This window comes from Myodes glareolus, chromosome 26, assembly GCF_982192425.1.
Source record: "Myodes glareolus chromosome 26, mMyoGla1.1, whole genome shotgun sequence".
NCBI lineage: Eukaryota > Metazoa > Chordata > Mammalia > Rodentia > Cricetidae > Myodes > Myodes glareolus.
Window position 1 is genome coordinate 21,904,486 of NC_142051.1, and position 21,382 is coordinate 21,925,867.

Genomic DNA, 21,382 nt, shown 5'->3' on the forward strand with positions numbered 1-21,382 from the left:
CAACACATTAACCTTTTCTGTTGAATGTCTTTCCACGCTCTAGGAGGACTCAAAGTAGATTAAATGAACTGTAACACGGGAGAGCATGTGGCCTTGTGCCCAGTGCTAGGGAGCAGCAGTGTGAGAAGCAAGAGCAAGGGGGTGCAGAAGCCCTGCTATGCTGCCGTATGCCCTCTGTAGTCTTTGCTCAGTCCTTTCTGCTGTGTGGCTTTGGGCTTCTCCCTCTTGCTCCCCTGCTGCCTCCCTGCTCCTCCATGGAGGTGTTCTTGCTTCTCCACAAAGCATCACATACCAAAAATGAACAGGTGCGGGGCTGTAGTGTGTGACTCCGTAATAGGAATCCACGGGAAATAAGCCATTTCTCTCGCTGTGAATTAATTTTAGCTTTGTGTCTGCTGACATTATGCTTTAACGCTAGGGAATAATAGTCATATGAGATAGACTATGATTGTTTACAAAGATTTCTATGAAATGCCTAGCAATAAAAGCAGATTTTTTTTCTTTAAGCATTGCTAGAAAATAATAGTCTATCTACTGTTGATCTCTAAGTTTAACTATTAAGGAGATAATTTTGAGACTAATGTAAATTTTACTCCACATCCATAGTATACGGTTAAACTGGTGAGTTTTTGAACTTATACCCAGCTGACAAGGATCTGTACAAAAACCACAAATATGCTGGATTGCATTTATCTGTGTTTAAGAAGCCTCAGTGACCAGCTCATCCATGATGATCACATGTTTTGTTGCATGTTTGTCTGCTTTTGTAGTACTTGGGTTTGGACACATGTACACATATATGCCAGGCTAGCATTTTTTTATTACCAGAGCCACATCGAGACCTGGAGTTATTTTTTTCTAATTTACAATTTCTATTTGTGGGTAAAGACAGGTCTTTTTGTTCAAATTTATATAGTTTATTAGCTGAACTGGCTGTATTGGTCTTAGCCTATTAACTTATTCAGACTGTAGGTAAATATTGTATTTGGTTAAATGTGTGCTCTCCACAGAATGGACTGGTATATGAACGTGCGGTAGGTATATGTCATAAAGACAGATTTTGATGAATATTTTTCAATTTAATAATCATTTAAGGAACATTCACCTCCTCTTAATCTATGTATTAGATCCTAGTGAGTTCACTTGATTAGGTTCATTTTTGTGACTTGTGTGTTGCACGCTGGGACTTGACATTAATAAATCTGTTTAAACTTGCTGTATCACTGTTCAGTAGAGCAGACTGAGAGAAAGATGATATTGAGTGAGCCGTCTTCTCACTGGACTAGCAGAGTACAGGACCAGTCACTGCAGCACACAGTAGTCCTTCCCTCCTTATAGATGTGCTCCAAAAACGGCTGCATCAAAGCCACAAGAGACTCTACAGAAAGCTTATTATTTCATTCTGTGTCAATATATGCATTGTAAGCATTATATATGAAATCACATTTCATCTTGCTGTTAAAAAATCGCAGTAATTTTCTTTGTATCACTTTATATAGTGTAATTCCATGGCCATTATGAAAAATAACTACTCTTAACAAGCAGTTAGGCATCTCTTTTTATGTCATATTAATAATTAATTAATTACTCTATTTTGAATAATATTTTGGGGAAAACTGCTAAAAAATAAGTCACAATCTAGTAAGCACTGCAACCACCCTGAAAAATCATATTTACTTTTAAAAGTCACAAAGCTTCCCAGACAAAGTTATACAAGAAATTATTGATGAAAATTGTCCCACATTTACCCCTTTATTCTTCTGTCAGTTTTTGTATTTAGTGAGAACCTTAACATTTATTACTTCTGAAGTAACATAGTTACTCTGATAAACAAAGCCAAGAAGATATAAATATAAAATGATCATTTTTAAAGCATACTTTTCACTGAAAATAATTTGACTCAAGATGATATTTAGCAACCAATTATTAAGGGTTTCATGAAATATTAGTTAAAAGCATATTTAGAAACATTAGAAATTTATGCTTCTCTTAGTTAGGGTTTCTATTGCTGCGATGAAACATCATGATCAAAAAAAATAAATTAAAAATAAGTCAGAGAGGACTTTTTGGCTTACACTTTCATATCACTTTGTATCATCGAGGAAGTCAGGACAGGAACTCAAGCAGGACAGAAACCTGAAGGTAAGAGCTGATGCAGAGGCCATGCAGGGGTGCTGTTTACTGGCCTGTTCCTTGTGGCTTGCTCTTAGGCTTTCTTATAGAATTCAGGGCCACCAACCTAGGGATGGCACCACACACAATGGGCTGCCCCCCATCACTAAAAGAGAAAATGCCTTATAGCTGGATCTTATGGAGGCATATTCTGAACATAGGTTCCCTCCTTTCAGATGACTCTAACATGTGTCAAATTGACTTAAGAATAGATAACACACTATTCTAATTTTAAATACTTTATCATTACTTAGACCTACAAAATATAGTCAACATAGTTTATGCATACAACCTATTTTTTATAATCCCAATATTCTCATACTTTTAATTCCGACTAATGTGATTTCATAAATATACAAATTATAAAGTAATTTTTACAAATGTATTGATCAAAGGCCCAATAATTAAATATGTGTTTTCTTGACTTAGTGAGAAGTAAAATATCACAGTGTTCAAGATTATTTCCTTTATCACATAAAAATTTTTTCTTCTCACATGTTCCTTATGTGGGTGGCAACCTTAGTTTTAGAATTTAGCACCTTGTTTCATGGGCATAAAGGAATTATTTTGAAAAGACAGAATGGTAATCAATGCAGAAATCCATTACGACAAATATATTGTAAATTCGGAGGAAAGAATGGTTTATTTCCAATGTAATATTAAAAAGAAGAAATACTCATGAAAACTATATGATAGTGCTTGGGTACTTTGTAAAATTGGTCAAATTAAAAGGTAGTATTTGGGAATGCAAAGTTAGTTATAAAAAACATCATGAAAGCAGCCATATAGACGTGACCTAATGGTTATCTCAGGAAAGGAAAGACCCCAGTAACTAAATAAGAGATCAAAGAGTGTTCACAAATGTTTGAAATTTGGCTATGATCTCTACAAAGTGGTTTTCTCCCTATTGCAGTATCCATGAAGCACAGCCCATGATGAGCAAAGGCACTGGAGCTAATTATGGGCCATCAGAGGCGGACTCTCGCGGGGAGTTTTGCTAGCCCTTTCATTGACGGTGCCACTTTTTAGCTCTGCAACAGCAACAAAAGTGATGTGTTAGAGTGCCATCACACTCTTCAGAAAAATAAATAATCAATCATCTGCCAAAGTCAACCAGATTTTATCCAGATTGGGCTTGTTATAGATCAATATTAGAGAACACTTCATCTTTAGATATTCGTAGGAACACAATAAATGGCATCCAATTGTGATAAATGCACCTGCAGTTGTGTCTGAAGCCACAGGACTGACTGAAGCAATCCCATAATACTTAGTATTTGCACTTTATGCTGTTGAATCAGAAAGAAACAGCCTCATTTACAGTTTTGTCTTAAAGCATTTCTAATCATAAGTGTGATGAATATATACTATAATACGTGTAATTCTCTAAAATTGAAAATAAAACCCCCAGTGCACCAAAGCTTAGTGTTAAATTTGGACCTGTGATTACTTCTGCCTGGGCCAGCTCTACTTCTTTCGCTGAAGGGAATCGAAAAGTAGGGAGAAAAGGCCTTTTATTACAGAGATTTGAAAGTGAAGACAACTCTTCCCACCCAGCTCTTTGTAAGTAGAAAAAGAGGAAAGATAATGTTCTAGCTGTCAGCAGATGTCTGACACTTGAAGGAGAATGTCCTCACAATAGACGTGCTAACAATATCCGCAAAGGTCATGACGGAAGTCGAGAAATGAGGAACATTTGTCCATTGACTATTTCAGTGACCTCCTTTCGGGCTTTCTTTCTAAAAATGTGGCAGCTGGGAAATTCATTCGGCATTTCGGGTGTCAGATCACTGCATGAAGTGCAAGTCAGAGGTGTTGTTATTTGAAAAAAAATACCACCCTCTTTTGGAAGTCGAGCTCATATTAAATGTCAAAAGACTGAAATGCTGATTTTTAGGAAACAAAAATTTAGAAATGGAGAATGAAGATGTGTGTTAATGGAGCGTCAGCCCTGAGACCTAACCATGACAGTCACAGCACTTAAAGCGTTGGAACAACTGAAATTAAGCATTTTGTAAAATGAAGAGTTTTATCTTAGCCCACAGGAGACTCTGACATTCTATCTTTCTTCTATTTTCTTTGCAGGCACACCTTGTAGCAGCTTTTGAAAAGAGTTTAGGGAATATGACTGGCCGACTGCAGAGTCTGACCATGACAGCAGAACAAAAGGTATGACCAGTAATTGCCAATGAGGCTTGAAAGGGGAGAGTACACTTCACAGAACACTGAATTATCAGGAAGGTGTTAGTGCCTTGAAACAATACTGCAGGACATCCATTCTGCAATAAACTGAAACCAGGAGAGGACGGTGCCATTTCCTCTCCAGCTGTAATCTAATGACACAATCAGATTGTCCACATATGAACAAAGAGACAACAATGCACACCAAGTTCTGAGGTACAGGTCTCTCTCTTTATCTCCAACTGCATCTGTAAACGAAAACCAAATGTCAAGAGGAAGCTTTGTGTAGGAGAATTCAAAGATGCTCATATTGTTATGTAGTTAATACGAAATGTACTTAAATGAGAACTTCCAAAAATGTGTGGTCCAGAAGCCTATAAGTAAATCATGGCTGTAAGCAGACACATGAAGAAGGATGCCTAGAAACATGAGAATTACAAAGTAGGAGGCATGAGAATGTGCCAGTTACGATAGGAACAATTCTAAGTGTTTTTACATCAAAAAATTAGTGGACATCTGCGATGCTATGTTTATTTGAAGTAACATTACTTCAGTTACATCAAAAACTTAAAAGACATGCGAAGGATTTTATAGTGTTGGATAAAGAATACTAACAAGAAGGGAGCATAATTGAGTTCTCACAGGCACATACATTTAAATATTCTGATCTATCAGGAAAGATGTTGGTCACTCTCCTATGAAGATCAGTTTTCTTCCCTGCTGTTTGTTCTGTGTCCTTGACCTTCTTGTATTGTTGGCAGAAGCTGGTGTAGTCTCTGAAGCTCATGGAAATGTTTTATAAAGGCTACATATATACAAAGCATTGGCAGATGTCCCTGTATTCATCTGATTCCCATACAAATCTACATTCTAAGAAGTTCTGGGTATTTGCAACTTGCGCCTTTATTTGCCTATAGGGATAGCTTCATTTTGGGTTTAGCTATTGTGAGATGTTGCACTCTCAAGTTTTATTAAGTGCATGAAACTTGTTTTTAGAAAATATATGAATAGTCAAATTAAAAGGTGTATAATGTAATATCCTTGTATAACTACCTAATACAACCAGGTCCTCTAGTTTATTTTAGATCCTAGATTTCTGCCCACAACAATATTATGTCCAATTTCATCAAACCTTTCTAGAAGATTTCTAGCAAACCCCTCTGAATTCTTCCCTCTTCCCTCTTCCCTCTCCTTCCTCATTATCCCTCCCTCCCTCCCTCCCTCCCTCCTTCCCTCCCTCCTTCCTTCCTTTCTTCCTTCCTTCCTTCCTTCCCTGTCTCATCTTCTCTCCTATGATTGTCCCCTTTTCTTTCTTTCCTCCTTTGTATTTTTCTTCTTTGTTATGAATTGCTACTTCAGTATGTAGCATAAGAACCCAGAAAACATAATTATAAGGTCCTTTATAAGTCAAGCAGGAAAAAATATTTAATAACACTGGAACCAGAAACCTTGAACATGAATTCTGACTGTGTCTCTTAAGAATTATCTAGTCTTAGCAGAGCGGTGATAGTACACACCTGTAATCTCAGCATTTGGAAGGCAGAGGCAGGTGAATCTCTGTGAATTCAACTATAGAGCAAGTTCCAGAACAGCCAAGACTGTTATACAGAGAAACTCGTCTTAAAAAAACAAAACAAAATAAAATAAAACAAAAAATAATTATATAATCTTGAGATAGCTTAACCTAAAATTCACTGGTTTAACATTTGGATGTTCTTTTTAATCACTGGTATCTTCCAAAGTCACAATGATAACAAATAAGTACCTTGTAGGATTAACATGAAAATTAAGCAAAATATTATCCTTGCCTCACATGTATTAGGTCAATCTAGAAATATCATCTTCCTGCACATTTCTCTTTTTTCTTATAAAACTCCAAAAGGGACTGGGGAGAATTTTGGGTAAATCTTTTGCCATGGAAGTATAAGATCTAGAGTAAGGATTCCTCCAGAACCCAGTATGAAAGCCAAAAGTATATGAGGGCCTACTTATAAGTAGGATTATAATCTTACTGTGGGAGGTGGGTGGCAGAAACAGACAATTCCAAGAACCAGATGAATATACATACTAGATTTAAGTTCATCAAGAGAAGTAAAATAAATAAGGTGGAGAACAATCTAGGAAGATAATCAACATCAACCTCAAACTCTACCCATGCATGTACACATGCATACATACATGTATACACATATGTGCACAAATATGTTCACCATGCACAAATATATGTGCAAAAGTGAAAATAGAACCTAAACTAATTCATATCTGGCTTATGTTGGGTATATTATGAAAATGCTGATTAGCATTCATTAAAATGTCTTGAAGAAAGCAGATTCAACAGTGATTCTTGCCAATCCCTTCATATTTCAGTTAACTCTTTTATATGTGCACAAGTAAAATTACCAATAGAATTCTGTAAGATACACAAGTATGTTAACCTATAATATCTGAAGACTTTTGAAGTCAAGACACCTCTAAGATTTATATGTTGGTTTATCTTAGCAGTCCCCAGAATCAAATGTCTCTCTGCAGTCAAAATATTCAAAGAAAACACAATAGTATACATAATCCAAACTCTCTGTGTATATTCCATATTTACATGAGTTATTTTTCTTACTCTATTACTTTTCCTACAACTTTATTCTGTCTCTTTAAAGACTTTGGTTTATTTAAAAAAAACAAAAAACAAAAACATTTACTTCTTTTTATACCTCTCTAAACTCTTTTTCTTCTATCTCCCAAGCCTATGTACACTTTTAAACACACTGTGTCTCATTTAGAGGTCTTTTATGTCTGAATTTGTCTTTATTGTGTATCTGTAATTATTTTCTGACCATCAGTTCACATTTTTTTAATACTTAGTGGGCATGATGAGGGCCAACATGGCCCTACCTGCTTGCCCTGCCTAGTCCAGCACGTTGAAGATCCCTTCACTGCCTCTGAGAGCCATTTACATTGGCCCATTTTTAGGCACAAAGCGGGTCTATGATGCCATTAAGCAAATTGTAAAAGTCTATTCCTAGACCCCATTTAAATGTTGTGTAGCCTGACCTGTCAAAAGAGTCAGAACCATTTCTGCTGGCAAACCAGAAAGCTGTTTGAAACCATGCATTTTGGTTTGTTTTGTTTTTTTCTACCGCTGAATCAGGAAGAGCTCTCTTAAGGAAGCTGTGGCACACCACCAGCCCAAAAAATGTGGCTAAACTTTGTTTTTGTGTGTGTGTTTATAATTCCTTTCCAAGCTTTCTCAAGTTTAATGTGGATGTAGTCTACCACAAAATATAATTCCTTAATATAAGAGCTTTTGTCATTATATACATAGTATACTTCAAATAACATCACCAAAATTGTTGGAAATGTCCAGAAATATCATGTTTGACATTGCCTTTACTACTTTTAGCTAAGCATAAAGCAATTCCTCTTCAGTTCAGAACTATACAGAGACATGATTCTTGATAGCTTTCTATGCATCTCAAATTTGTGAATTCATATTTATTTTTCTTTGAAGAAATCTATAAAATAACATGGACTACGGTGTAATTCAGTAACAGAAACTGCATCAAATCAGGAGATGAATGTATGCAAAGTATCTAAACCACATGGACCGGTCACAAAGCCCTAAACTGACCAGCTTTCAGAGAAGCTAAGGAACAAAGGGAGATTTCTTGGTGTGTTTTGTTCTCATTGTCTGACCAGAAGAGTATGATTTAGATTGAGCAGAATAACATCTTGGCCCTGAATTTAAGGATAAATGTATCTCAAGGGTTCTTAAATTGGGGTCATGAAATAACAGAAGACAAAACACATTGTTCACTTCGACATTTTTCTAAAAGCTGAGGTCATAACATTTAATATTTCAGGAAAAGCATTCACCAGGGAACCAAGATAAAAAGGGTATATCACTCTCTGATCCAACAATCTTAAGAAAAAGCATCAAGAATATAGAACTGTATTTTTAATCTCAGTCTCTAGAGTTCCAAGGTTCATTTGCCCATTTAATGTTTTACCAAATTTTTATTTAACTTCCATGGGGTAAGAAGAAAATGATATGAATTTAAATAAATAGGTAGATTTCAAGGCAAATACATAGAAGACTGGGGAGAGAAGAATGTTCTCAAGAAAAGCACAGCTAACCTGTGAGATTAACTGCTTACCATTTTAGGAAGTAAAGACAGACTTAGTGTAAAACTGAGCAGCCTTGCCTAGAAGGTTCAGTTGTTTCACAAGATTTGTTGTCAAGCTTATAGGTTTTTTAGGGAAACTTAATGAGAAGTTTTGAAAGAGGTCAAGGACAACTAGGAAATTAGGTTGGAAAGAATATCAAAGGCTAGTATCAAGGAAATACTTGATTACTTTGTTCTTAAAACATTTCAAATATGATCTTCATAACTTGTATAGCCTAAAATAGGCATGGCAACTATCCAAATTAGAAACCACATCAAAGTATACTTTTACATAAACTACAGAAGTCATAGAATCGTTATCTTGAGTTTATTACAGTAATTGGAGAGAGACAACAAAATACTATCTGACATCTTAATTCCTAGGTATTCTTGTGGAATTAGTCAGACCTGTTTTCTCTGTGTTTCAGAGAAGAAGTCTGAATGACTTATTGCACAACAGACTAAACAGTTATCTGAATGACATGGCTATTTCTCAGAGTATTTCCATAAAGTCTGACCAGTGACTCTCTAGACTTCAGTATTTTCTGTTGCCCACAACAATATAGAGACAATCTGAAGATATTTCAGATTGTCTTATGATTTTGTAGTCATCGGTTTCTGGAATTCATTACTGACCATAGTACTTATCCAAACATCTCACCAGCAAGGAAGCAAAAGAGAAGTAGGGGTGAGAGATACATGTATGTGTTTGGAGGCAACATTGTAATTTCAATGCATTACAGTAATCCTGGAAAAATATGCAGGAAAATCAATATAAATAACCAACTCTAATGACAGAAAACAATGAGGGCCAGAATAATATTGGAAATTTTCTAAATCCTAGTCAAATGTTTAAAATACTTTTTGTTAATTTCTAATCTTCTACCGAGGAAGAAAGAAAGGGAACTGTGATTTCCTTACTATCCAGTAAAGATAGTTCTACTTACTTACTTAACCATGCAGAGACTTTCTGTTTATAATAGACTGTGAAAGTTTTGATGTGTTCATATAGCACCTGTACTCCCTAGTTGAAAACACATCCATCCTATTATATGTGAGTAGTAAAGCTGAGATTTTTTCTTCAGAAAACAAAATACAGCTATTGCGTGTAAACCAGAACTTTTCATAAAATCACTCCAGCATTTACTGAATTATAAATCAATCAAAAAGAATGATCTCTCAACTACAAAATAAGATATTTCATTAAATGGTATAAAAGGGACCTCTTTTATTTTATTTTTCTGACAGGGGTATTTCATTTTAGCCTGTAAGGGAAAAATATTTGGCAAAAGGTAAACATCATATGAAATTCTCAGAAAGGTCATGATTGTAGCTTGAATGACAAAATGAGAGTAGATTTCATTAATGGAAATTTTTGCAGATGTAGGGAATAAGAAATATAGGTTTGAACAGATCGTATCAATTCTTATGGAATTTAACTATCAGTTTAACTAAAATCTTACAGAATTTGTCATAAACAGTTATTTATGCTTTGAAAGCTGCCCTGTAGAAATACCAACATGAATTCAAATCAGCTAGTTTTTAAAAGATAGAAGTTTTCAAAGTCATATAGTAAATGTATTTCTTACCTAGCTATCCTTTACTTAGTTTAACTAAACCATCACAGATAACAATTGGTCTATAGATAGCTGCCGTTTTCAAAGTAAACCTTAATTTTACAAAGTGATCATTCTTCTAAGGTGTATTAAACACAATGTTATGAAAAGGAAATATTCTATGATTATTCCACTTTTAATCACTTTTAAAGGGTTAGACAAAAAAATCAATGTAGCAGTGCACACCTTTTATCTTGACACTCTGGAAGCAGAGGCTGGGGGATCCCTCCCTGTGAGTTCAAGGCTAGTCTGGTCTATAGAGCTAGTTCCAGGACAGTCAGGGCTACATAGAGAGACTCTGTCTTGAAAAAACAAAGTTTACAGAAGAGACTTCTCTAGAAGAGATTAAAGCTTTGGCACTTAAATAACTCAGCTAGCTCAAAATTAAGCTCAATTATTACATTTGCATAAGATCTTATTTCCATTTCTTTCTGTAAAGCCAGAGTCAAATATTTTAGCAGATTTTTAAGTCTGCAGCATAAGCATCATTGGTTCCAAATCCAGGGATGAAAATCTGACTTTAATTAAAATTTAACACTCACCTAAGCACTGGTTATAAAATTGATTTTTAAATTATGTGAATCTATTTTTCAGTAAATACTTTCTCTCTCCAGGGTTTCAAGTAGAAACATCAAATTTTAGTAAAATTACTTGTAGTAATTGAACAAGAGACACAAAGCAGAAGTTGGGGGAGACAAAGTTGTTATGACGAACTAGGTTGCAAATTGTGTCTACAATGTGATATGTTTCCTTTACGAGAGATGAATGGTTACAGCAAATTATTTGAAATCTATGTGTAATTTCAGTAATTTCCTTCTTATTTTCATTATGAGGTTTGTATTTACAAACTGTTTAATGTTCACAAGAGTTTATTTTTCAATCTAACCAGTGTCCATCGCAAATACGTGAGATACTCAAGCAAATAGATGTATAAAATGCAGCATGATGTTCAAGCCTGTAACCCCAGCACATGGAAGGCTGAGACATTGTGTTGTTGCCTGAGCAACAAAGTAAAATCTTTTCTCAGAAAAAAGAGAAAAAGAGAGATGGGAAACAATCACGAGACACTGATTGTATATCTAATTTCCCGTGTCATTTCAAGCAATTGCAGTGTCTACCTAAGATTAGAATTGTTACTGAACATTTCAACATATGAGGCCACTTTCTGCAACAAAATTGTTTAGCTTTTCCTTGTATTCTATGAGACACTGAGAAAGGACATTGATATTATTTATAATTTAATATATAAAGTCTTTGTATTTCTTATGTTTCTATTCACTGCTGCATGAAAATATTATCAGGATTCTAAGGTGACTTTAATATGCCCTCCGAACATAGTAAGGTGACAGTTCAAAGAAATGAGTTTGAAATGAGTGCCAAGATTTATGCTTGAAGGCAGAGAATCAATTCCCAATGTAAAAAGCATTTCCGGACGAAATCTAAAATCAGGGAATCCATTGGACACCAAAGGCAACATAGTGTTATGTTGAAATATTGAGATTTAATATCTAATGTTCCCATAGGTAATGCTAAACTGAGTGACAGTTTATCTTGCCTTGCTTTGAAGGGATCAGCCATGTACCTCCCTTTGAATGGATTATGGACTCTTGAGATTACTTTTATAGGATAGGATTCTTAAAATTCCTTCTTTAGCTAACAAAAATTTAGATACAATTTGACAAGGTCAGCCAAGACTCCCAACTCCTTCAAACGTATAGGGCTAAATACTATCAAACCCATTTGACAGGAAAATATTAACAATGACATTTTATTTCTTTCCAGACATTAAACTACCAAACTCTGCTCATTTCACAGGAATCAGAACTCATAGAACTACGGGAAACCATTGAAATGCTGAAAGCCCAGAACTCTGCTGCCCAGGCGGCTATTCAGGGTGCACTGAATGGCCCAGACCACCCTCCCAAAGGTATACTTCAAGCTGTGCCCTGTGTCATTCCATACTGTAAACACTGGCATGGGATTAGTTACAGTAGAGTTTTACTTACTCAGTGGTGCCACCTTTTATAGCAAGTAATACAATTGCTTCAGAATTCCAAACCTTGTGAATGTTAGCTTTCATTACCCAGTGAATTTTAGATTATGAAATTGTAACCAGTTATGCACACATTTTTCTCTGCTTGAACTAGTACACTGAGGCTGATAGGTTGAAATTTTTCTGACTTCAAGCAAATCAAGCCTAAGAATGGATATGCTAATCAAGATCCAATGTACACTGGGAGCACGGTCTTATGGGTAGGGTCAATGAGAAAGTATATTTCTGGCAGCCAGGAGTTTTAAAGTGACCAGGAGCCAGATAAAAGTGTATCAGTACCATGCCTGTGTGATTCTTTGCTACCATCCCCATGCCTTGGAATGCCATGGACAAAAGGCTCATTTTTTTAAATCCTAATTCTTCTTTACCTACGTTCTATTTATTTATATCCTGACATCAGCGTGTTAAAGTACATTGTTCTTCCTTCTATTTAAAATCCTTTTCTAAATCCTGAATACCTCATCACCTCTTTTCTCAGTTCCAGACAAGTTCTGATAAATAGTTTTGCATTCTTTCTGTATGTCCAATTACTAATCACTCTTCAACCCACTGTGATGACACCCCCTATTCCCACCCTTGCACCAAAAGTATTTTGTCCAGGACCAGTAGTGACATATGTAATACTTAATTCATTAAATATTTCAATTTTTTATATTAGGCAGGAAAACAGATTCTACTATTGATGTCCAAACTCTCATACTTGAAATGTTTATTTTTGCAAATATTCATGCTGTCATACATTGTTCTCCGTGCAGCATTTTTTAATTGCCAGGATATTTCATACATATATGTCATTATATTTTCTTCTTGCTCCCCTCACAGACTGTCTTCTTTTCTCAACCTTCTTTCCTTCTTTCTGGTCTCCTAGCTTCCTGAAAATTATTCTGTCTTTACCTAGTGCCTGTTGGTGAACATATGGCTAGCTCTTTATCTTGGTTATCAGGATAGTGCCACATAAACATGGCTATGCAAGTATCTCTATAGTATGATGACCGAGAATCCTTCAGGTATATACCTTCAGTAGTATAGTTGGGTCTATTGATAGTTCTGTTACTAGTTTCTGTGGGTAATTTGCATGCTTATTTCCAGAGGAAATAAGAGGTTACATTGTACCTGTTATTGTGGACTAGCTACCATCCTTTTCTCTCCCTTGCCAGCATTTCTGTTGTATAAGGAGCAGTGGGTCACTTCCCATCCAGATCCCAGCTAGCTTTACCCAAAATAATTACAGGGAAACTGTATTCATTTAAACACTGCCTGGCCCATTAGTTCTAACCTCTTATTGGCTAACCCTTACATACTCTTTTAACCCATTTCTAATAATTTGTATTGCCACTTGACTGTGACTTACTGGCATGAGTCTAACCAGCGTCCATCTCAGAGAGGAGAGCCATGGCATCTGCCTGACTCTGTCTTCTTCCCAGCATTCTGTTCAGTCTACTCCGCCCACCTAAGGGCTGGCCTATTAAAAAACCAAGGCAGCTTCTTTATTTAACCAATGAAAGTAACACATAGACAGAAGACCCTCCTACACCAGCCGTTGACATTCTTGATAATAGTTACTCTGGCTAGAGTGAAATCTCAACATCTTTTAATTTACATCTCCTGATGCCTAATGATGCTGAGCACTTTATCAAGTATGTATTGGATATTTTAACTTCTTCCTTTGAGAACTATCCAATTCAGTAGTCCACTTATGGGGTGAGACTTATATTTTGGTATATAATATTTTAAGTTTTTATATTATTCTTTATTTATAAGTGTTTTGCCTCAATGTATGTCTGAGCAATGCATGTGTGCCCCGGGTCCACAGAAACCTGAATAGGTCATTGAATCCCATGGGACTGAACTTACAAATGTGGGTGCTGGAAATCAAATATGGGTCATTTGAAACTGCAATTAGTGATCTTAACAACTCAGCTATCTCTCAAGGATGATATTTAATTTTTGAAGTCCTGTAGAGATTCTACATATTAGTTTCCTGTTGTGTGTTTAGTGGGACAAACATCCTACTATTCTGTAGACAATCTCCTTACTTTGCCTGATGGCTTTCTTTGTTGTACAGAAACTGTTAAGTAGCACACAATCCCTTGGACCAACTGCTGGGATCATTTCCTGAGCTTCTGTGATATTTCTAGTCCTTTTTAATTCCTTGTAAATTTTTCTGTGTTAAATATCCATTCACTCTTCTGTATCCATTTTTAATTTTTGGTTTCCTATATTCTTCTTCATTATGATTCTTACCAAATGATGTTATATAGTCTATCTAAAAGTCTATGAGTTTGTCAATTGCTCAAGCTACAATTATTGCTTTTACTAGGAACTGGTCTAATATGCCTTGAAGCCAAGCTCACCTCTTAATGCCAAAGGAGAGATGTACTAGGATGCCTTTGCATTTAACTTTGGCACCTGAAGATCAACATTCTCTACTTGCCATCTTTCCACTCACACTTCCTCTATTCACCATCCTTTGTCTCTGATATAGTATTACCATCTTTTCTTTTTTACAGCCAGAAATGGTACATATCAGTCATAAGTACTGTTCTCCTGATTCAATGTATCTATGGGTTTATTGTCTCCATGCTTTCAATAGCTCTTGAATGTTCACTTTTCTTTGACTCCATAACCATCCTCCATCTCTTCCCTGAAGTCTGACTATGGACTCCAACATAGGCTCGATGTTTCTTAACTTCTTCCGACGTTTGGACTGGGGCTGTAACTCAGCCATAGAGTGCCTGTCTATCATACACAGGGCCCTAATTCTAATCCACAATACCACACAAATGAAAAATCTTCTACAGACTACACCAGTGGTTCTCAACTTTTCCTAATGCGACAACCCTCTCTCTAATACAATTCCTCATGTTGTGGTGACCCCAACCATAAAATTATTTTTGTTGTTATTTCATAATTGTAATTTTTCTCCTGTTATAATTGATAATGTAAATATCTGTATTTTCTAGTTTTATTTTGAAGCATTACAACCCATAGATTGAGAACCACTGGTCTACAACATCCCTCACATCAAAGCCAGAGTTGTGTAAAAACATGTACTAAGCATGATCCCATTGTCTACTGTGAGAAATTCAGACTATTAAATATGACACTACATCTTTTCACCAGCTTGACTCACTCTATGAATATTCAGTGGTTAGTAGTTATGTTCTACACTCTGTTCTTGAATTTGCCTCTTGCTTTTGTGTTGTTGTGTGTACTCCATATTGAAATTGTTCTCCAGCCTGAATTTCTTATTATACCCTGCTCACTTCTAATATTCTCCTCTATTTGATAAAAATCAAGATTTTTAGAAAACTGCAGGATTTAGCCAAAGCAGGTCATCTAGCCTCCTAAACTGGTTCAAGTCCCCTGTGATATATTTCTGAGAAAGTATTCATATTTATATTTCTCCCCTATACCTATTAAATCTATCTTCTTAAATTTATGCTAGAAAATCTTTTGATTTGTATTATGACTGTTGCAATACCTTAAATGTGTATCTTAGTTAGGATTTCCATTACTTTGAAAAGTTTCTATGACCATGGCAACTCTTATTAAAAGAAGCATTTAATTGGGACTGGCTTACAGTTTGGAGGTTTAGTCCATTGTTATCATCATGGGAAGCATGGTGGCAGACAGGTAGACATGCTGCTGGAGAAGGAGCTAAAATTTCTACTCCAGGATCCAAAGGCATCAAGACCAGACCTGAACGCCTAAGCTTGGCATGGGCTTGAGAGACTTGAAGCCCACCCCCCAGTGACTAACTTCCTCCATCAAGGTTACACCTACTGCAGTGAGACCACACTTTTTAATAGTGCCAGTCCCTATAAACCAATCATTCAAACTCACGAATCTATACAGGTCATTCCTATTCAAACCACCACATGGAGACTTATCCAAAGTTTATAGAAAGGAATAACAAAATCAAAAATTGTATGGTTGAATTTAAGTTTTATAAAAAAAAATACATAAAAGGGTATACTTACTGTGAAAAACAGACTTATTTTCATGAGCTACTTCTGTTAAAAAATTCAGCAGCTTTCCATGTGAGGAAGTTGATTTATATGCTGCATGGAAAATTACTGCATATTTAAGGCTTATCTCAGAGCTATAATAAGGCAGCTTATGTTCTAAATCTTCATGTCGTAAATAGGTCCAGAAGGGCTTTAAAAAGGCTTAATCCTTCCCTTAATACAACACAAGTCACTGAAGTAAAGCTTTCTGGAATGACTGCTTTTATCTTAGACAACAGGTAGTTTATACTGTATCTTCTAGAATTCAAATATAGGAATTTTGTTGCTTGCAAGTGTGGGCTGGATAATCGGTTAGGTCTAAATTCATCCAAAAGAATTAAAAATGTTTAAATGTTACACCTTTAGAACCATCAGAAGACAGAATAGTTGAATCTATAGCATGATTTATATTTCTGAAGTATTGAAATGACATTCAGTTCTGTTAGCACAAACATGTTGCTTGTATTTTATTGACAGCCAGTGTTGCATGGTGAAAATAGTGGCCTGTCCAAGCCATGTAGCTTTCACTGGTTATTCAGCTGATGAGGTTGAAATACTGTCTTTGAAGCTTTGAAACTGTAATTTTCCCTGCATTTTGACATCTGGCCCTAGGATAAATATATGCAGCGAGGTGACACTTTTCTACGCAGGCCAATCTGGCAAAAATCCCATCTGTTAACCCACTGTTTGTCTCTAAATGTTTATGCTATATTTATTACCAGTCTGGTAAGTAAACTGATCACAGAATATGAATTCATTTATAGATATATCTAAACTTTTGTACATAATATTCTATTTTGTCTTAAATATAGAAATAGAAATAAATAACTAATCTACTAGATTACATGACATTTAAAATAAAGGAATACAAATGCATCCTTTTATATGATTATATTTGAAAAGTATAATAAAATGTTAAAAGGCTAAAAATTAAAAGTATGGAAATTTTCCTTTTCTTTGCACATATTTAATATCATTCTATAGGAGTTTTTCCTTAGTTATCAACTATTGATCAGTTATTTATAAGATATACAATATATTATATATAATAATTATATAAAATATGATATTTTATATTATAGGTGTTATATGTTATTAATACAGATATGTGTGTGAGTGTGTATGAAATTAGATAACAGTAAATACTTTTTAGAATAATTTGTTATCCACTGACATCTGCTAGTCTTACTTTTTATTAATTTGATAAATGAATCAAATTCTATTTCACACTATTATTTCTATGGAAATGTTTTTATTGACAAAACTAGTTTTATTGTATTTTAATTTATTTTATATCTTTTGAATTCTTTTCTTTCTTGGTTTTGTTTTCAATACATTCCAGTTGCAGGTTCCCCTCCCTCCCCGACTCCTAGTCACCCCTTCCCCAGATCCACTTCCACTCTGCTTCCCTTCAGAAAAGAAGAGGCTTCCCATGGAAACATTTTAAAAGTTATATAGCAATTTTTGATATCCTGCAAGTCCCATCAAAATGTGTATTTGTTAGGCTAACCTATACTGATGCAAATTAAATATACTACAAGTTATTTTCTGAAAGCAAATTGTTCTTTACAATTTTCTTAGTGTCCCACTGAAAATATCAGGTTGTTGCAAATAGATAAAATTTCAATGTAAGTTTAATTCTAATATATCTACCTGCTATAAGCTAATTACTTGGGATGAGTAGATGCCTTTATAAAATACTGAATACCAAAAGCTCTTCTCTTCCAAATATCTTCTCTAAGCTGAAGTATAAATTAATGTAGCACCAATGGTCACACTATCAGTTTTCGTGTGTGTAACTGTGTGCCGATTATATTTAGTAGTTAAAGACATTTTATTTCTTTAACAATAAAATTAAGTACAACAGGATACATCCAGCATTTCTATTGCTTTTTTTTTCCTGAGACTGGACTTCTCTGTAGCTTTGGATCCTGTCCTGGAACTAGCTCTTGTAGACCAGGATAACCCTGAACTCACAGAGATTCGCCTGCCTCAGCCTCCCAAGTGCTGGGATTAAAGGCATGTGCCACCACTGCCCAGCTGCTTTGCTTTTAATTTTACTGTTCATTGTTGGGTCAGGGACCAGGGATGTGTCTATAAGAAGTGTACTATAATAAAGTTATTGTCTGTTTAATTTACAAACAGCCCCTTCCACTCTCTCTTTCTCAGGAATTAAGAACACATAGATGAAGAGTTAGAGGGGGGGAGTTAGTTTTATCTGATCATGAGTTGCTTGGAGGTTTTTCTTTGCCCTTTCTTTAACCTTGGTCATATACAGACCTTCTCTGCAGTTCATGCCCCTCACCTATGAAATGAAGTGCTTGCGTGCATGACTTGCAAGGAATGTTTCAGCAGTGGTCTGGTATGATTCCATTAAGTGGAAAATTAATGAATTTGGCCTTGGTAACTTTATTCATAGCACAAATATTAGAGAAACAGAATTCATTCTTCACGTCTTGTGAATTTCCATTTGCTTCATGGAACTAATCATTGGAAACAAATCATTTTTGGAAGGGCTGTCTAATTAGGTATTGGTAAAAATCACAGAGCTGAGCCATTTGGCTTTGGACTAGACTCAAAACTCTTCAAACCACTGGTGCCATGGGCCCACTTGAGATTCTCATTAACTCTTCACGGGTACGGCCCAGTTAATTAAAACAAATACAGTTATACTTTATTAAATACATCAGACCAAAACTGCACTGCAGTGGGCTGTAGAAAGTCGTGCTTAGCTTGAAAGCCACACACCCTTGGCCTTCAGACTGAGATGGTGAGTGAACCTGACACCCTCTGTCTGTTGCTAGATCTCCGCATCCGAAGACAGCATTCCTCCGAAAGCGTTTCTAGTATCAACAGTGCCACAAGCCACTCCAGCATCGGCAGTGGTAATGATGCCGACTCCAAGAAAAAGAAAAAGAAAAACTGGGTAAGACATCCCCTCTGGTGACAGTCAGAAACTTAGGATGACACAAAAGCTAAGCTTTTTACTTGGGACTGGAGGTGGAGGGGTTAGAAATCTCCAGCAGTCGACAGAGCCCCATTCAGGTTCTTTACTTCTAAAGTTAGGCAGACATGGCGCTGTAGGGCATACATGCTGGGGCTAGGACTGCAAGCAAGAGTGGGACTTCCTTATCACAGTGAAGATGAGGAAGAAGATTGCAAATAGGATGAGGATGGTGGAAAGAGAGGTGGGAGAGGGAAAGGCCAAGCCTTGACACCAAAGTCCTCCCCAACCCCCGGACTCTACCGAATGTGCAATGAAGAAAGCACCAGCCCATAAGAAATCAACTGCGCTAGTCTCTACTGGCATATATGTATTTATCTAACAGAGCATAACAGGAATACTAAGTAGACCATAGTGGGAATATAGAAATGAACTTTAGAAAAAGTATGCATAAATTTACTAGAGATATTTTTATTATTTATGACAATATTAATCAGCAAAAAGGTAGTACAGTAAAGAACAGAATTTCTAACAAAAAAGTTAACCTTCACACAGAAGTTTTTTGAGAACACTCAAAGCTAGCTGAGACTTTTACTGGTGCTTTTCTGGAAATAATGAAAACAAATATCTTTTTGTTTCAAACAAATGTTTATGCAGGTAATATTTTAAAATACTGATCAGCCTTCATTCCCTTGATTTGTAATTCTACACTCTTTCATATTTCTGCAAGGTGAACTCTAGAGGAAGTGAGGTGAATATATAACTGTGGACATTTGGCATGCATCTACAAAACACCCTACCTCGGCATGAATTGCTATTCATTTTGGCAGCCAGCTTTTATACCTTTTAAAAACAGATTACCTTGTATGTCTTTTCTTTGTGCCTTTTCATTTTAATCTCAAATTTTCAAGAGAAGTAAAACCACTTTCTGAATAGAGCTGTAGGGGATACCAATTCTGGTTTTGAATAGTCTTGGAATTGGAAATCTGAATAGCCACAAAAAGAAAAAAAATCACAATTAATGAAGTGTTAGGTGAATTTGATTTCATTTTGCTTTTTAAGTTTGGACTGTCAGCAGGACATGACTTGATTGTGGCGCTAAAGTGGCCATTTAAAACAAATTGCCTTGAAGAGAGAAGCCTTGGGAACAGAGATCCCTTCAAGGTACTTAGTTTTAAATGAGTGCTCTGACAGCCATGCCCTTGACCTCGCACTGTTCAAAAGCCCTCCATGTTTGCGCTCTGCTGGATTAATACAAGAACAAAAGGGAACTACAGAGCACAGTATTGATGTCTTAGGGATACTGTGCCGCCATTGTTAATACTCCGCTTATGTATACTCACCCCAGGCAGTGGCTAGGATGGCGCCTGCTAACTAACGCCCCACAGCCAATAATCCCTCCACATTCAGATGGGCAAAAGAGTAACTTCTGTCTTCCTTGCAGCTGAGAAGCTCTTTCAAACAAGCCTTTGGGAAGAAAAAGTCCACAAAGCCGCCTTCCTCACATTCAGACATTGAAGAGCTGACAGATTCTTCTCTGCCAGCATCCCCCAAGCTACCCCACAATGCTGGCGACTGTGGTTCCACGTCCATGAAGCCCTCCCAGTCGGCCTCAGCGTAAGTTACCCCCTTTGGATCATTTTGACCAACATTTCGAAATTGACTTCACCAAGGCCAGTGGTTACGTCCTAAATGCAATCCGAGTCGCTCTCACAAACACATCTGTTTTTACCCATCATTATAATTCTTGCTAGGAATGGACAATATTTGTTTCTGTTCTGTTTTCTATTAGTATCTGGTGTTTCACAATCTCATCCTACACTTTTCTAAATCATTCTTTTTTTTTCTTACTTGCATTTATCCATGTGTCTGTCTAACTGTGCATATGTGCAGGTCACCCCTTGTCTGGCCACCCAAGAAACGAAAAAATGGCCCTGTGATCTACAAGCATAGATCCCGGTAAAAGAGAGTGTTGCATGAAACTGTAAAGACACAGGTTCTAACCTCGTGGTGGATTTTTTTGTCCTTTTCTAAAATCCTTTGCATGTGTTTACATCTTCACATAGCCCTTTGTTTTTCAACTAAACAACAATTTACCCAAACCAACCCCAAATCCATTTGTCTTTGGTTGTGCTAGATATCATGACGTTTCTATAGTAGCCAAATTTTATAGTATAAAAAAAACACAGCATGTAAAATGTAATTGGTGAAATAATTTCATATGTTTTTATAAAGCACTTTGTGCA

At 36.0% G+C, this 21,382-nt stretch overlaps 1 protein-coding gene across 8 annotated transcripts in view; it reads left to right on the plus strand.

Moving 5' to 3' along the window:
- Nav3 (neuron navigator 3) overlaps positions 1-21,382 on the plus strand; it is a 740,499-nt gene that overhangs the window by 683,866 nt on the left and 35,251 nt on the right. For 6 of the 8 annotated variants that reach the window (XM_085683469.2, XM_085683465.2, XM_085683467.2 and 3 more), the window contains 5 exons: positions 4,258-4,341; positions 11,945-12,056; positions 18,997-19,118; positions 19,867-19,887; positions 20,581-20,753. In XM_085683469.2, the coding sequence (XP_085539595.2) occupies positions 4,258-4,341; positions 11,945-12,056; positions 18,997-19,118; positions 19,867-19,887; positions 20,581-20,753 (512 nt within the window). The remainder of the gene's footprint in view (positions 1-4,257; positions 4,342-11,944; positions 12,057-18,996; positions 19,119-19,866; positions 19,888-20,580; positions 20,754-21,382) is intronic. The other 2 variants (XM_048418403.3, XM_085683472.2) reach the window with 1 other exon arrangement.